This window comes from Mytilus edulis, chromosome 4, assembly GCF_963676685.1.
Source record: "Mytilus edulis chromosome 4, xbMytEdul2.2, whole genome shotgun sequence".
Taxonomy (NCBI): Eukaryota; Metazoa; Mollusca; class Bivalvia; order Mytilida; family Mytilidae; genus Mytilus; species Mytilus edulis.
In genome coordinates, this window is record NC_092347.1 from 83,880,338 (window position 1) to 83,895,703 (window position 15,366).

The 15,366-nt window shown below is 31.3% G+C and overlaps 1 protein-coding gene across 7 annotated transcripts in view; it reads right to left on the reverse strand.

Annotated features, from left to right (window-relative positions):
- The window catches only part of LOC139520783 (cGMP-specific 3',5'-cyclic phosphodiesterase-like), a 70,147-nt gene that overhangs the window by 42,483 nt on the left and 12,298 nt on the right, over window positions 1-15,366 (reverse strand). For 4 of the 7 annotated variants that reach the window (XM_071313726.1, XM_071313724.1, XM_071313722.1 and 1 more), the window contains exons 1-2: window positions 9,168-9,447; window positions 968-1,705 (exon numbers count right to left, since the gene is read on the reverse strand). In XM_071313726.1, the coding sequence (XP_071169827.1) occupies window positions 968-1,582 (615 nt within the window). In that variant the 5' untranslated portion in view covers window positions 1,583-1,705; window positions 9,168-9,447. Of the gene's footprint in view, window positions 1-967; window positions 1,706-9,167; window positions 9,448-15,366 lie in introns of those variants that run through there. The other 3 variants (XM_071313725.1, XM_071313723.1, XM_071313720.1) reach the window with 1 other exon arrangement.

Sequence of the window (15,366 nt, forward strand, 5' to 3'; positions counted from 1 at the left end):
TCAAACCACCAACCTGACCAGGAAGTAAAATATGGTCTATTTACCTTGATTATCCTAATGCATTTATCGTTTATTCCATTAATATATAATATTACATCTTATATAAAATCAATGGTCATGATGGTATCATATGTGTAAACCTGCTATGTACAAAATGTAGCTATGAAATATATTTTGTATAATCATGTTTTGATATGTGTATCCTAACATGTCCAATAAAAAATGTATTAAAAAAAAATTTGGACGTGAAAGAGACACCTGAGGAATTATAATTGCCATTTGTTAAGTTGTCAACTGAAAATTAGTTTGTATCAGTTTAATAATAACTTTCAACTAGACCAAAGGTACAGTGAATGAGGCAATATCTTGGCTACACATTGTAAATCTGGTCATTATTAGTAGTGAGATGTCCATCACACACAATGATTATTTGATTGAAACATACTCAGGCCTTTAGTTTTTCTCCTCTGAATTGTTTCAAATTTAGTCATGCCAGGACCATTTATAGCTTAATATACTTTGCTCATTATTGAAGGCCTTACAGTGCCCTATATTTGTTTACACCTTCGTCCTTTGGTTTCAATGGCAGATAGTTGTATTATTGTCAATTAGACATTATTGGTAATAGAAAATGTTGGCCTAAACAATATAAGACAGCAACAGAATATTTTACTGATTGCTATTAAAGTTATTGGCATATTAAGCATGTTAAGCTGCTTGGAACATTAAAATATATACTGTAAAAGCAGAAATTTTCGTGGAGGATTTAATTTCCGTATTTTCGTTTATTTCTTGGAAAGAATATATATCCATGAAATTAAAACCCCCACAAAATAAATAATATTACATCTATTTAATGGAAACCACGAAATTAAATCCCCATGAAATCTTGTATAGAGACAAAACCACGAAGTTTTAACCCCACATTCGAAAATTAATTTTTCTCCAGTGGTACAAAAAAATGTACCTCATAAGCATCTGTAATGTTGACTGTATCTTTGGCTTGTGCAACATAACCAGCAATTCCTCTACCAAAAGGCACTTTGATTTCTGTTTCCTCTGTGTGCAGTGATTCTTGTAGTGTTGAGGTTTCCGTCACATCAAAAAGTTTTGAAACAAGATGTCTATTTTCTTTACTTCCCCTTACTAAAAACAAACTACTACGATCACTTTTTGTAAGAATATTAACATTTTGTAAAATTTTATGACATAAAACATTAACATCAAGTTCTGTAGCAATGTCTTTTATTAATTCTGTGAACAATTCAGCTTCTGACATTTTCTTTAACTCTGTCATATTTTTCCTTTCCTGCTTGATTCTAGTCAAATTACCCTCCACATACCTTTTAAACATGGAAGTTGTAATAGAATTTCGTGGAGCCGTGTTAAACATCGGCATTTTTCTTGGCGTACTTGGTTTAATATCACTTATTTTCTTGATTAAAGTTGGTGTCCCATGCTTTTTCAAGTGTTCTACAATAAATTCTGTATTGTTCAGTAGAAATTGTTCCACCTCATTCCCTGACATCTTGGGTTCTTCCATTACTGTCTCCATCTCAGTAGTTTCATTACTTACTTTCATCAATTATAAGTTGTCGTCGTTGAATTTTGAATTAAAATGTTAATTGAACTCTCCATACAATGAAATTACTTTACATCCTTTGCCATCATGATTTACACTTGTGAACAGATAATATGGCTACTCCTACAAAACACAAAACCAATTTAATTATCCATTTTATCATTTGACATTCTTAATATACTGTGGAGTGGACATATATTTTCGTGGATACAGGGGACAGACACCACACGGATAGCAATTTTTGTTGATTAAGAAAAAACTTATAATACATGTGAGCAGATATTTAATTTCATCATGGTTTTGCCAAGGTCAGCATACAACCTTATAGAAAATTTAATTGTCATCCTTTGAAGATTTAATTTCATGGTTCACCTAGTAGCCTGTACGCATGAAATTCATGAAAATTGGTATCCAACGAATAATAATGAATCCACAGTACCTTTATTATCTAGACTCATAAAGATTGAAATTGAAACAACATGTACAACATTGGAACAAAAATCACAGAAAAGTAAAAGTTTTTCTATAAATTTTGTTTTGCCACACACATCTATCACTTGAAATAAAATGTCTAAATTTGACTATAATCTATTTGTCAAATTTCGTTCTGTCAACAGTTGTGGTAAAGAACTGGCAATATAGCATATGCCTTTTGTTTGTATGTAGATCACTAAAGGTATGCTGCTGCTTCTATTAATAATTTCAACATATAAATCAACCATTTACTTTTTGACACTTTTTTTTAATTTACTTTTCTTGTACGTACATTCAGGAAATTAGAGAAAAATATAAGACTAAAACCAAACAAAGGATTTAAGCAACAACTCACTGCAACATATGATACATTCATTATGTACCTTTATATTCAAAGAAACAAATTTAACTATAAAACCAATTTGATGATAATTATCCTGTTTTTCTTTAAACACTAGTATGTATTTTTAGTCTAGTAAGAACATTGATAAGCTGACAATGCAAATTTGGAAAATAAACATATTTCTCATGTGAATTTACTGAAGTATCTTCTAGAAACCACAAAACCAAACCAAATTTGCAAAATATCCATTGATAATACTAAAATGTATAACATTGATTAATTTTTACAAGCAACTAGATAATAACATTTAGCCCTTGAAATCCCAATACTTTATATATATAATATACCATTAGCCTTCTGGAGATTTCCTTTCAAGATAAATCATAAATAATTTTCAGTATATAATTAATGCAATGTATCAAATAATGAAGTTGAATAGTTAGGATCTGAAATAACCAACCATCAAAGCATTGAAAGTCAGATCAATATATTGCCTGTGTACCTAAGTTATATGGGGACGAAGTCCCCAATAACAGTAGAAAAATCAATAAAAAAAATTATTTTTTTTTAAATCAGGAAAATTTTCTCGAAATTTTCATTGTACTAATGAACTCAAAATATTTTTTGATGTCATGTTTTGAATTCCCGCATCTGTGCAGAAATCTACAATGACTTCTTTTTTCCGGTCTCGTTTGTATGAAACTTTGAGTAAAATATATATTTATCAGTCTAGTATAAAATAGGAAGGAAAGCTATACCAATTTCATTTTTAATAATTCCTTGATATGAAAAAACATTGCCAATGATAGCATTTCTTTGTTTACATTGCATATGACGTCATAACTCAAAATAACTCCACAACTAAAATCCCTAACAACAGAACCAAAATTGGAAACGTTACAGTATTTCTGTTTCTTTTTTTTTAACAAATATTTAAGTTACAAAAAAATAATTCATACAGATTTCGTCCCCATTTATAGGTAATGCCTGCCTCATATTACATGTTATTATAGCTAGGTATTAGATTTCTTAAAAAATATATATTATTTCAGACTTACATAGCCTAGGTTTATATATATATCAGACTGAGGTTTATATTAAAGCTAGTATAATAAGCATGATACGCCAGAGACATAAGGACAAGGATAAAAGCAGTGTGTAAATAACTATCATGACGACAGGTCACTGTACAGTATTCAACAATGAGAAAAATTTGAGTCCATATACATGTATAGACCTCTTAAATATGTCTTTTAGAATAGCCTTTTATAGAGTGGTTTGGATGCTATCTCATTGATGTTTCCCTACTAACATTAACCTCAGCTCAATAATCATAAAACATTGTAACATTTAACTTATGAATACGTACTTATATACCAAATGTTGGATTTAATACTAAATACTTAAGCTAACATTGAACAGTGATCGCATTATGTCACATATCATGGTATTAATGTAACTGCAAAAAGATTGATTTTTTTTTATTTAGAATGATGGATGTTTGATCAATATTAGTAAGGACTTTTTCATTTTATGAGCTACATGTTAATTTAACACATGAAATCAATATATTACCCTCTTAAAAAATTTAATTAGGATGTTTATGGTCATGAATTACTCTGGTCAATGTCTTTATATAAAAGTCAAGTGCTTAAAGGTAACCTGACAAGAGGAAACACCTACATCTCAATCTGGTTAACAGTTTGTTACAGTGTTTGTTAGGAACAAACTAGGCAATCATACCACATCTTCTTTTTTATAGGCCTAGAGTTTTTCTGAAGCATATTATGAAAAAGTGAGATACATATTTATAACCCTGAAATATATTAACCAAACTGCTTCAAACACTGATTGCTTAAGCAAACTTCCAGATATGATTTGAGATAAATGCATGGAACAAAGTATGCAGGCTTCTTTTTTGGTATATAACCAAAACATCAGACCTTTTTTTACACAGCTTTTAATTAGTTTAAAAACTGTTGTCTCTGAACATTTACGAAGATATAATTGTATTGAAACTATTAGAAACTAATATGTTTTGACAGCTGTCTAGGGACAGGTTGTCCAAATATGCCTTCTGAATAAAGCATGGAGAAGATAAATGCACCTGTTTTATTGTGTTTATTCTGAGACTGCTATAACACTGTGTTATATGTTAAAGTAGTCCCCAGTTTTTATAGAACTAGAGGCTCTAAAGAGCCTGTGTCGCTCACCTTGGTCTATGTGAATATAAAACAAAGGAAGCAGATGGATTCATGACAAAATTGTGTTTTGGTGATGGTGATGTGTTTGTACGTCTCACTTTACTGAACATTCTTGCTGTTTACAGTTATCTCTATCTATAATGAACTTTGCCCAGTAGTTTCAGTGGAAAAGGTTAGTAAAAATTTACAAATTTTATAAAAATTGTTAAAAATTGACTATAAAGGACAATAACTCCTTAGGGGGTCAATTGACCATTTCAGTCATGTTGACTTATTTGTAAATCTTACTTTGCTGTACATTATTGCTGTTTAAAGTTTATCTCTATCTATAATAATATTCAAGATAATAACCCAAAACAGTAAAATTTCCTTAAAATTACCAATTGAGGGGCAGCAACCCAACAACGGGTTGTCCGATTTATCTGAAAATTTTAGGGCAGAAAGAACTTGACCTGATAAACAAATTTACCCCACGTCAGATTTGCTCTAAATGCTTTGGTTTTTGAGTTACAAGCCAAAAACTGCATTTTACCCCTATGTTCTATTTTTAGCCATGGTGGCCATCTTGGTTGGTTGGTCGGGTCACGCCACACATATTTTAAACTAGATACCCCAATGATGATTGTGGCCAAGTTTAGTTTAATTTGGCCCAGTAGTTTCAGAGGAGAAGATTTTTGTAAAAGATTACTAAGATTTACGAAAAATGGTTAAAAATTGACTATAAAGGGCAATAACTCCTAAAGGGGTCAACTGACCATTTCGGTCATGTTGACTTATTTGTAAATCTTACTTTGCTGAACATTATTGCTGTTTATGTAATGGTTTATTTCTTCCTCTGTGATATTTTATCCTGAGGATAATTTATCCCGGTATTTTTTTTCCAGGCATGGTATTGCACAGGTTGATTTTTTCCAGAGGAGAGAAAATCTATCTGTGTTATGCGGATAGTATGTACCGGTAAATATTTGCCATACTATATTTCACAGAACCGTGTGAAATAGAGTCCCATTAACTACTATGTAAGTTACTCACAATCAATATATACCTGACTATAATTATAAAATGTTTCACAAAGGTAGACCAAATTTGCATAATTTATCAAAGGGAGGTAATTATGAGCAATTTATATTTTAAAGATATTAATATAATATATTTCTGAATCTATTTTATAGTGAAATTTTTCCTTGAATCTTGTTTTTTTATATATTCATTTATATAAAAAGATGACTTACAACTTGTTTTAATAAGACAGATAACATTTCACAGGTAAAAACTATCCAGTTGTAAAACATGCTTTTGTTCCAATATATTGTTATGCTATGATTTATCTGATTTCCATATAATCAACAGCTACATCTCTGTCCCCAGACAAAACTATTCATATATTAGTTAAAAATATCATCATTATCAAATTCTTCTATTACTGTTAACAGTAGTAATGCAACTATATTTCTACCTTACTTTTAAATTTATATTTGTATCAAGGGGTACAATCAAAATCACGTGATGGGTATACACACACCGGAAGTTACAGTCGAACTCGCCGCTTGAAAGGTTAGTAGTTGCATTTTCTTGTTTATATCAATTAAATTTTGATTAATAAGTTGGCACACCGAATGTCGGATAGTATGTAGTTTTAAAATACACAATTGTTTTTGCTAGAAAGCGTGCAGTTATTGCAAACACTTCGACGGTGAAATTTTGGAACTGTGTCGAAGTGTTCGCATTATCTGCACGCTTTCCAGCAAGGATAATTGTGTATTTCAAAACTAGATAGTATCCTACATTTGGTGCACTACCTTATTTATTAAATTTTATTGATATAAACAAGTAAATACGACTACTTACCTTTCAAGCGGTCTGCTCGACTGTTACTTCCGGTGTGTGTATATCCATCATGTGATTTTGATTGTACCCTTTGTGTATTGAGATCTGAAAACAACTCACTTTTACATGTATTTCACTAACCTTATTTAATCATGATATATATTATTTTCACAATTCTGATCTTTGAAATTACTTCTGGTTTTCTTCCCTATGTTTCATGATAATTTTCTTTTTAAAAGGATGATATTGACTTGAATATTTCAGGAATTTTTTTCAAGGATAAATTGTGAAACTATTTCCCAATATAAGACATTTTTTTTTTTAACAATTTCACTTTATTTCAAATACACTATCATTATTTCATAGTATTTTTAAAGGATAAGTTTTTTCTAATAACTAGTCAATAAGTTAACTACCCAGATAGAATTTCATGGAAAAGGAAAAAATATCCCAGGTAAATATTTTCCCCTGGATAAAAAAATAACAACAACTACTGTGACATTTTTTCCTCCGGATCAAATTTCACCCGGATATAATTTTGCTTTACATTTACAGTTTATCTCTATCTATAATAATATTCAAGATAATAACCAAAAACAGTAAAATTTCCTTAAAATTACTAATTCAGGGGCAGCAACCTATCAACACGTTGTCCGATTCATCTCAAAATTTCAGGGCAGATAGATCTTGACCTGATAAACAATTTTACCCCTTGTCAGATTTGCTCTAAATGCTTTGGTTTTTGAGTTACAAGCCAAAAACTGCATTTTACCCCTATGTTCTATTTTTAGCCATAGCGGCCATCTTGGTTGGTTGGCCGGGTCACACCACACATTTTTTTAAACAAGATACCCCAATGATTATTGTGGCCAAGTTTAGTTTAATTTGGCCCAGTAGTTTCAGAGGAGAAGATTTTTGTAAAAGTTAACGATGACGGACGCCGGACGCCAAGTGATGAGAAAAGCTCACTTGGCCCTTTGGGCCAGGTGAGCTAAAAATGTACAGACCAAAAAGATGCATTTCTAAAAGGACAATAGTTGAAATAATAAATTATTACTTGATTAGTGGAAACATGGTAAATTCAGAAATTATTGGAAGATTTAAATATTGCTAATATAAATATGATTGGGTGAGTATCATAATATAATAAGAACTCGCATTCTGACATCCGTATGCAGCTATTCCTGCAATAATCTTACATTTACTATGTCCATTCTTAAAAAACGGCAATATTGAATGCAAACAATAATTTCTGGATTTACAGTAATAATTTTAATTTGATGAGACACTAATTAAAATTATGTTATTGAAATCTAAGGTTGTAATTCCCTCTTGAAAGCAATGTTGATTATGGTCTTTTAGACTAGTCTTTTCATTTCAATTTTTTTGGTTGTCTTTATAATCATTTTGTTTATATTAATGCAGATCTTTAGTTAAGTACATGTATATGTTAAATTTTCACAACTTTTTAAAATCTAAGAAATGATCAACATGACCAAATGTGATCTAATATATCAGAGACATAGGGTTCACAAATCTCTCACACTCTGGGTGTCTTCCTATTTTGTTGTCAATGTGTGTTGTTAGGTTCGGGGTCACGGAATAGAAGTTCCTTCATAATAAAAGTTCCAAAAGGAAAAAATATTCTGGAATATTATTTCCACAGGAGTAAATATTACAGTATTTGCTCCTAATGGAATAAATGGTATAGAATATTTGTTCCAACAGGAATAGATATTATAACAATGTTTATAACAAAGTTTCCCATTGGAACTTCTGTTAGGTGGAACAAATATATGTTGACAACGGTCTCATTGACATTTCCTAAATGTATCTTTTAATTCTTACTTTAAAATTACAATACATATACATGTACATAATGTATGTTTCCTTTTAATAGTTCTTTATTTTGATTGGCTAAAAGCAATCTTGTATCATTCTGAAATTAAACTTCGTTTCAAAATGAAATGGAACATTCATGATGACACATGCTGCCATAAAAAAGTATATTACCTAATTAACAATTTTTTCATTTTTTTCACTTCATGCATTGATTCTTTAATATTTTTAAAGCGCCACCTACAATATCTAAATACATAGGAGTAACTACACCAATGATAATAATTTTACAAGAGAGGATAATTTACAAGAGAGATTACTCTGTCATCATGACAAAGATTGAAGAAAAGTGCTCAGGTAAATTAAAGAAAAACTTGATATAAAACATGTTTTCATGATCCTAGCAAAAAAATGTAATTATCTTGAAGCATTGAAAGCTTCTTTTAGTATTTTTAGGGTTGTAAAAGCGTTGACTGTGTGCACATTTTTAGAATGAATGAAGCGCTACTTACTCATGTTACTTTAGCAATGTTTAGATCAACACCTTTTGCACCCAAATAAATTTACAAAAAGAAGCAGTTCAAACAACTTTGCGGTTTGAAATTTTTGGTCATGACCATACAGGTGAGGTTATGGTTTCATAGGTGGATTCAGGTGGGGGGGGGGGGGGGGGGGACTGGTTCCCCAGCTATTTTGAGGGGAAAAAAATATTTAATTGGTTATATAGGGAAACACTGAAACATGCTTCTGTATCTGATCATGCTGACGATTTAAACATGAAAATTCTGACAGTCTAAAAGTAAAAACAAGCTTTATGTATCCCCGTCAGTCGATCCAAATATCAATGTAAAGAAAACTTAGGGACATAAGATGGAAAGCTTAAAGCAGGTTTCATTACCATTTTGCATTGAATATATACGGAAGCATCGTTGGCTAAAGTTAAACGAAAAGGAGACGTCGTTTCACCATTCCGTTTACATGCAATGACGTCATCAACGGTACTCGATGGTATGTCCGATTACCAAATTTATAGGTAGAAATACGCTTAAAATACATCTTTTAGGTCGTCAGTTCATTTTCAGCTTATGATCACTTCCTGGTAGTTTGTGGTAGTTTTCATTCGAAGAACAGCGGGATAGAGTCTAACGACTGTTTTCTATGTTTCCTCCTTAATATATGGGAAATACTCTATTCCACGAGGAACCAGTTATAAAGTAAACAAATACCGGAAAATAAAATAAAGATCATATAGTGTTGCAACGTACCTTGATAAAGTTTGCGGCATTAAATAAATTGAAACACAACTGCCACAAGTTATCTCAAGATGCATTGTAAAGGAGAAGAACAGAAACCCTTTTTGAATATTTGATGTAATATAAAAGTAAAAGCAAAACAAAACAAAAAAACACATTATAATTATTTCATTTATTTGGCGAACTTTATAATAATTGTAATGTTGGTGACTTGGAAACATAGAGCTCGAGGTCACATATATCCTCAAATCAGTTGACTGCGTTGTCGGCTGCCGTAACTTTCCCATCAATGCAGTCATCAACCTTTATTTGTATTGATATTCTAGTGCAGGGAGATTTACTTATTCAGTTCATTTCTGACGGATAAACTGAGGACCGGCAACGATAAGTAAATGCACAATTTTATTTTTAGTGAATTACGCTTCAGTGACAACTACTATGGACTCTTGGTTATTCTTAAAGAGTCAGCAAAATCTTAAATCGATATATTGAAATAAAAAATTCCTTACCAAAAATCCCCTGAATATAGCTTTTAAATTTTCACATTATTTTTTGAAAAATGTGAATCCTACAAGTTAAGCTATTAGTATGATAAATGGACACAGAATAAATCGATTTCTATTATGTTTAAGTTATAACTCCAGAGCATGCACATTATTTCATCTCTAGTATTTTTAAAGTAGTTCGCGTTTCTACAAATATTTATTTTTTTATGCTCTCTATTGTCAAGTGTTGTTTATCTGTTCGTCTACCTCTTTTGGTAATACTTTTCGCTGTCTTTCTTCTTCTTCTTTTTTTTTCATTTGCTCTCTTGCTATTTCTTGGGACTTTTATACTAATGAGTCCCAGCTGCGAAGCTTTTACTTTTGTTGTTTTAAATGTATGTTTCCTATAGAAGGGTTAACTTATTTTTAATTAATTTATGGCAAACAGAAGATTCGACTCATATATTCAAAAATGGGGAGATGTGGTATGGTTGTCAATGCTTCAATTATCCACCGAGTTCAAAGTGAAGTGGTATTAAAAGCAATTTTAGGCCTCTGAACGGGTTTCAACAATGAGAGGTAAAAACCATACACATGTGCTTGCTTATGGATAAAAAAATCAGGTCAATGTTATTCACTTTTGATAGCATAGTTCCATCACCTATATTAATATACATTTAAATTAAATGAAAGACAATTTCAAAATATTTAATAAAGTTTACTTACTTTAGAGATAGGTTAAAAGCCGTCATTGTTACAAATCTCAGGTAGTTTTAGTTCATACTTACACAATACATTTTGATTAAACTTTGGACTGTAAATTCTTATTGAAATTTAATTAATTCGCCTTTCTAAAAAGGCTAAGAAAGAATGAATTGTTATTTAATTCCCAGCTATCGAACAGAGTAACATATCGTGGGAGCATAGGAATTTAAGACATCTTTATAAGTAGATATAATGATTGCCGTAGATTGATGATTTAATTACCATCTCAAAAGTGTATGGTATATATTAGTATATTCCAATATGTATTTTATAGTTTTCTTATTAGTGGTTTCCCCTTAATATTTAGACTCAATTTTGTGAAAAACTCTATAATTGCTTCTTTGTGGTTTATATTTTACATTTAACGACTTTTTTATTGCCATAACTTATATACATGTCGTTAAGATTAGTTTACAGTTTTCATGTAATTTTGAACAATTTCTACCCTCCTTGGTAAATTATTAAACTGATGGTGCAATAATTCAAAAGTAAAATATAAAAGCAATATGGGATAATAATCTTTCGAACTGCTTAATAAAACTCCTTACAAAAATTGTTCAAAAGACTGTAAAAGTACTTTCAAGTATGATTCTTTCTACATGAACTCAAGTAGTGTAGTTTATTCACACAGCGTAGTATATGAGAACCAGTTGTGGTCACACTTTGCCGGTCTCCTGTAATTGAAGTGTTTGGGCCATTGGTTACCAGATGAACCTACAGGTGGAATCTATCATGGAGATACTCAAGTTTTAACTAAAAGTATATAGACTAAAAGAAAATCTCCAAGTTTAAAGGAGCCCGCATTAAATCAATGTTCAATTAGATGCATTACAACAAGAAAAACAACGAAGCAAAAGAAAAACCGATAATTATCTAAAATAAAGAATGATATACTTGAACCCGACAATATGAGAAGTACCTCGTTAACTGAGGCGATATATGAATTGCAAGTTGTTGAGTTGTAATTCTTGATTTTCACAAGTTCTATAGTGCCTGATAAATTAACGTCATTGAAAACTAGTTGAACACATGCTGTATTTTTGTATTAGGTTCACATCTTTTCAGATACCAAGTATCATTGACAGTGGAAAATATATACTTATTGCCACTAAAAAGTCTAGAGAACTCACAAATATAGTTATGCCAAAGGGACAGATGAGGAAGCTTATTTTTGCTGTCTTTGATTAGAAGAGCTCCATTCACGTATGGAGTTATCAAAATCCAATCCACGGAATATTATAGTTGTACACCTCATGCACGTTTAGGAACCAAAACAGCAATTTTTTGAAAGGGTTCGTAAGTTTTAATTTCAAGCCTTACTAAATACACAGAAAATATAAAAAAGAAGATGTGGTATGATTGCTAATGAGACAACTGTCCACAAGAGACCAAAATGGCACAGAAATTAACAACTATAGGTCACCATACGGCCTTCAACAATGAGCAAAGCCCACCGCATAGTCAGCTATAAAAGGCCCCGAAATGACAATGTAAAACAATTCAAACGAGAAATCTAACAGCCTTATTTATGTACAAAAAATGAACGAAAAACAAATATATATTTGTTTAGGGGCCAGCTGAAGGACGCCTCTGGGTGCGGGAATTTTTCGCTACATTGAAGACCTGTTGGTGACCTTCTGCTGTTGTTTTTTTCAATGGTCGGGTTGTTGTCTCTTTGGCACATTCCCCATTTCCATTCTCAATTTTATGTAACACATAAACAAATGACAACCACTGAATTACAGGCTCCTGTCTTGGGACAGGCACATACATACATAATGTGGCGGGGTTAAACATGTTAGCGGGATCCCAACCTCCCCCTAACCTGGGACAGTGGTATAACAGTACAACATAAGAACGAACTATAAAAATCAGTTGAAAAAGGCTTAACCCATCAGATGTAAAAAATACAAAGACTATATGTACTTCTTCCGCTTCGATCACAATCTTAACTTACTTTCGTCCTTTTAAATATTCATTGTTTTTATTGCTATAAGCATTAGTATCAACCAAAAATGACACACTAGTATCGTGCAGAATGTAATTCACATAATTTGAAAATGTGATTCCAATAAATAAACAGATTATCTAAAGTGTATACTTCTGGGCTCTGGTAACCAATGCTTAAGTTATTAATTTTTGCTTTCTTTTAATAGTTTTAGGTTTAGATTGCTAAAAGAACAAAGTTTACAAAAAAACGATAAAAAGGAAAAAAAAAAATAATGCATAAAGCATTCTTTAATGGTATACCTGGAATATAAAATCTATTCTAAGACTTTTTATGATTCTTGTAAAGTGCCATTAACTTTTTTTTTCTCTCCGATAAAACATGGGATATTGACGTAAAATAACTTGATTACATCTAATGACATCTTAATCTTCACTTGTGTGATTAAAAGTTTGCTGAAAAAAATGGTAATATAAAATTGCATTCATGTTTTTATATGTTTTTGTCGTTGAGTTGAACTTTCTGTCTTTATACGTATATTCATGCATTCAATAGTATTCTCCAGTTCAAAAGTATATATAGAGCAATTGCAACAGGAAGACAATCGCTACATACTGGCCTGAGTGCGTAAACGGAGTTTAAATGTTTGTGAGCACTTTTAAAACCCAACCACTAATTATTGATAGTCGACCTTCAAACGTGTGTCCAAAAGGTGCAGAATTTCAGCGCACAGCCCACATTCCCACATCTTATTTTATTCGTATTCTAAATAAGCATTTTACTAACTTTCAAAAATGTATATATATTTTGACTAACTATATAACATACTACGGTAGTATACCACTGCGTAAAGTTCAGGCATACATTTATAACTATTTTACAATAATAATAATTACATTATATGTATGTTTCATTATAATATGTTATTCTGATTGGCTAACTGCACATCACGTATTATTCCGTAAGCAGTTGCATTGCTCAATACAACTTTTCATTCATGATAACACGTGCTCCAACAATAAAGTGCACAGGTGAATTAAATAATAAAATATATAAAATTCGTGTTTTCATGATCATAGCTAAAAAATGTAATCATAAGTATTGAATGCTTCTTTTTGTAACTTTATAGGGTTGTAAAAGCGTTGACCGTGCGTACATTTTTAGAATGAAGCGCTTCCGCGTTCATCCAAATGTACTTCGGTCAACGCTTTTACACCCCAATAAATTTACAAAAAGAAGCATTCAATTCTTAAATAAGTATTACATTTATGATAACTTGCAGCAAATTTGGAAGTGGTATAGTGAGACAAAATTGTATAGTGACAAAATGTCTAAATTAATGAAGGCTTTGATATTTGACATTGGAAATAGTATTATATATTGACAATAATATAATACTTTCATGATGTGACAAAGTAAAAAATCAAAAATTGTTCACAACCTTATTATATGTGTAGGCGTTAGGTTAATGAATCCGCTTAGCAGTGAATCGTTTAACAATATTCGAAATTCCAAATCCCATTTCTGAAGAACATACTTAAGTTAATCAATACAATAAGGCAAACATTGTCACAAACATATTCATTTACATATAGATCAATGCAGATCGACAGATGTAGACTATAATCATCGTGCTAAAACCATTGATGTACGAGACCGGATATTTAGAAAAAAAAACCAAAGAAGCAGAAGATACAAAAGGGAGATAACTTATAAATCAAAGTGTCGTGGCAAAATGTAAAAAGAAAACAAAGTAGTCTTACGCAACATAAAGGCTAAAGATTCCGCAACACGGGCACAACTAACAATCGGAAGTATTATCTCAGTTGCACCAGCGGAAGGATAGCAGACCTTGCTCCACATGTGACACCCTTTTTGATTGATAATCTATAGTGTGTCTTGCTATGTTGTGATGTTACACTATTTTGTCAGGTAAGGGTGAAGGTTGATACCTATCAAAACGTTTAAACCCGCTGCATTTTTTTGCACCTGTCCTAAGTCAGGAACCTGATGTTTAGTGATTGTCGTTTGTTGATATGATTCATACGTGTTTCTCGTGTTTTATGTAGATTAGATCGTTGGTTTTTCTGTTATAATGGTTTTACTCTGATCATATTTTGTGCCGCTTTATAGCTTGCCGTTCGGTGTGAGCAAACTTTAAGGTTTTGTGTCAAAGACCGTACTTTGACATTTAATTGTTGACTTTTGCAAATTGTGACTTGGGTGGAGAATTGTCTCATGAGCACTCATACCAAATCTTCTGATATCTAAATCTTTATATATATGTTCATTTTATGAAGGTATTTTATATTTTTCCTTTCATAATAAATTTCGACTCTTTTATCTATTGAAAGAGGCCTCTAATTTGTAAAATCTCCCTCTGTATGCCATGTAAAGATTAATTTGATATTCTAAAAATAATTAGTATGTAATATTTGAAATCTCAAAGTATACAACTGTAATTTATAATATCATACACTCACGCATAGTTGCATTTAGTAAAATTTTATTTTCAATTTGGTAAAGTATAAATTTTGTTAACCATCTTAACCGTCACATTTTAACATTAGGGAAGGCTTGAAGGGTAGGAAAAACAAATCAGAACATTAAAAGAAGAGCAGATAATCATAACAAGAGTTTGTTTTT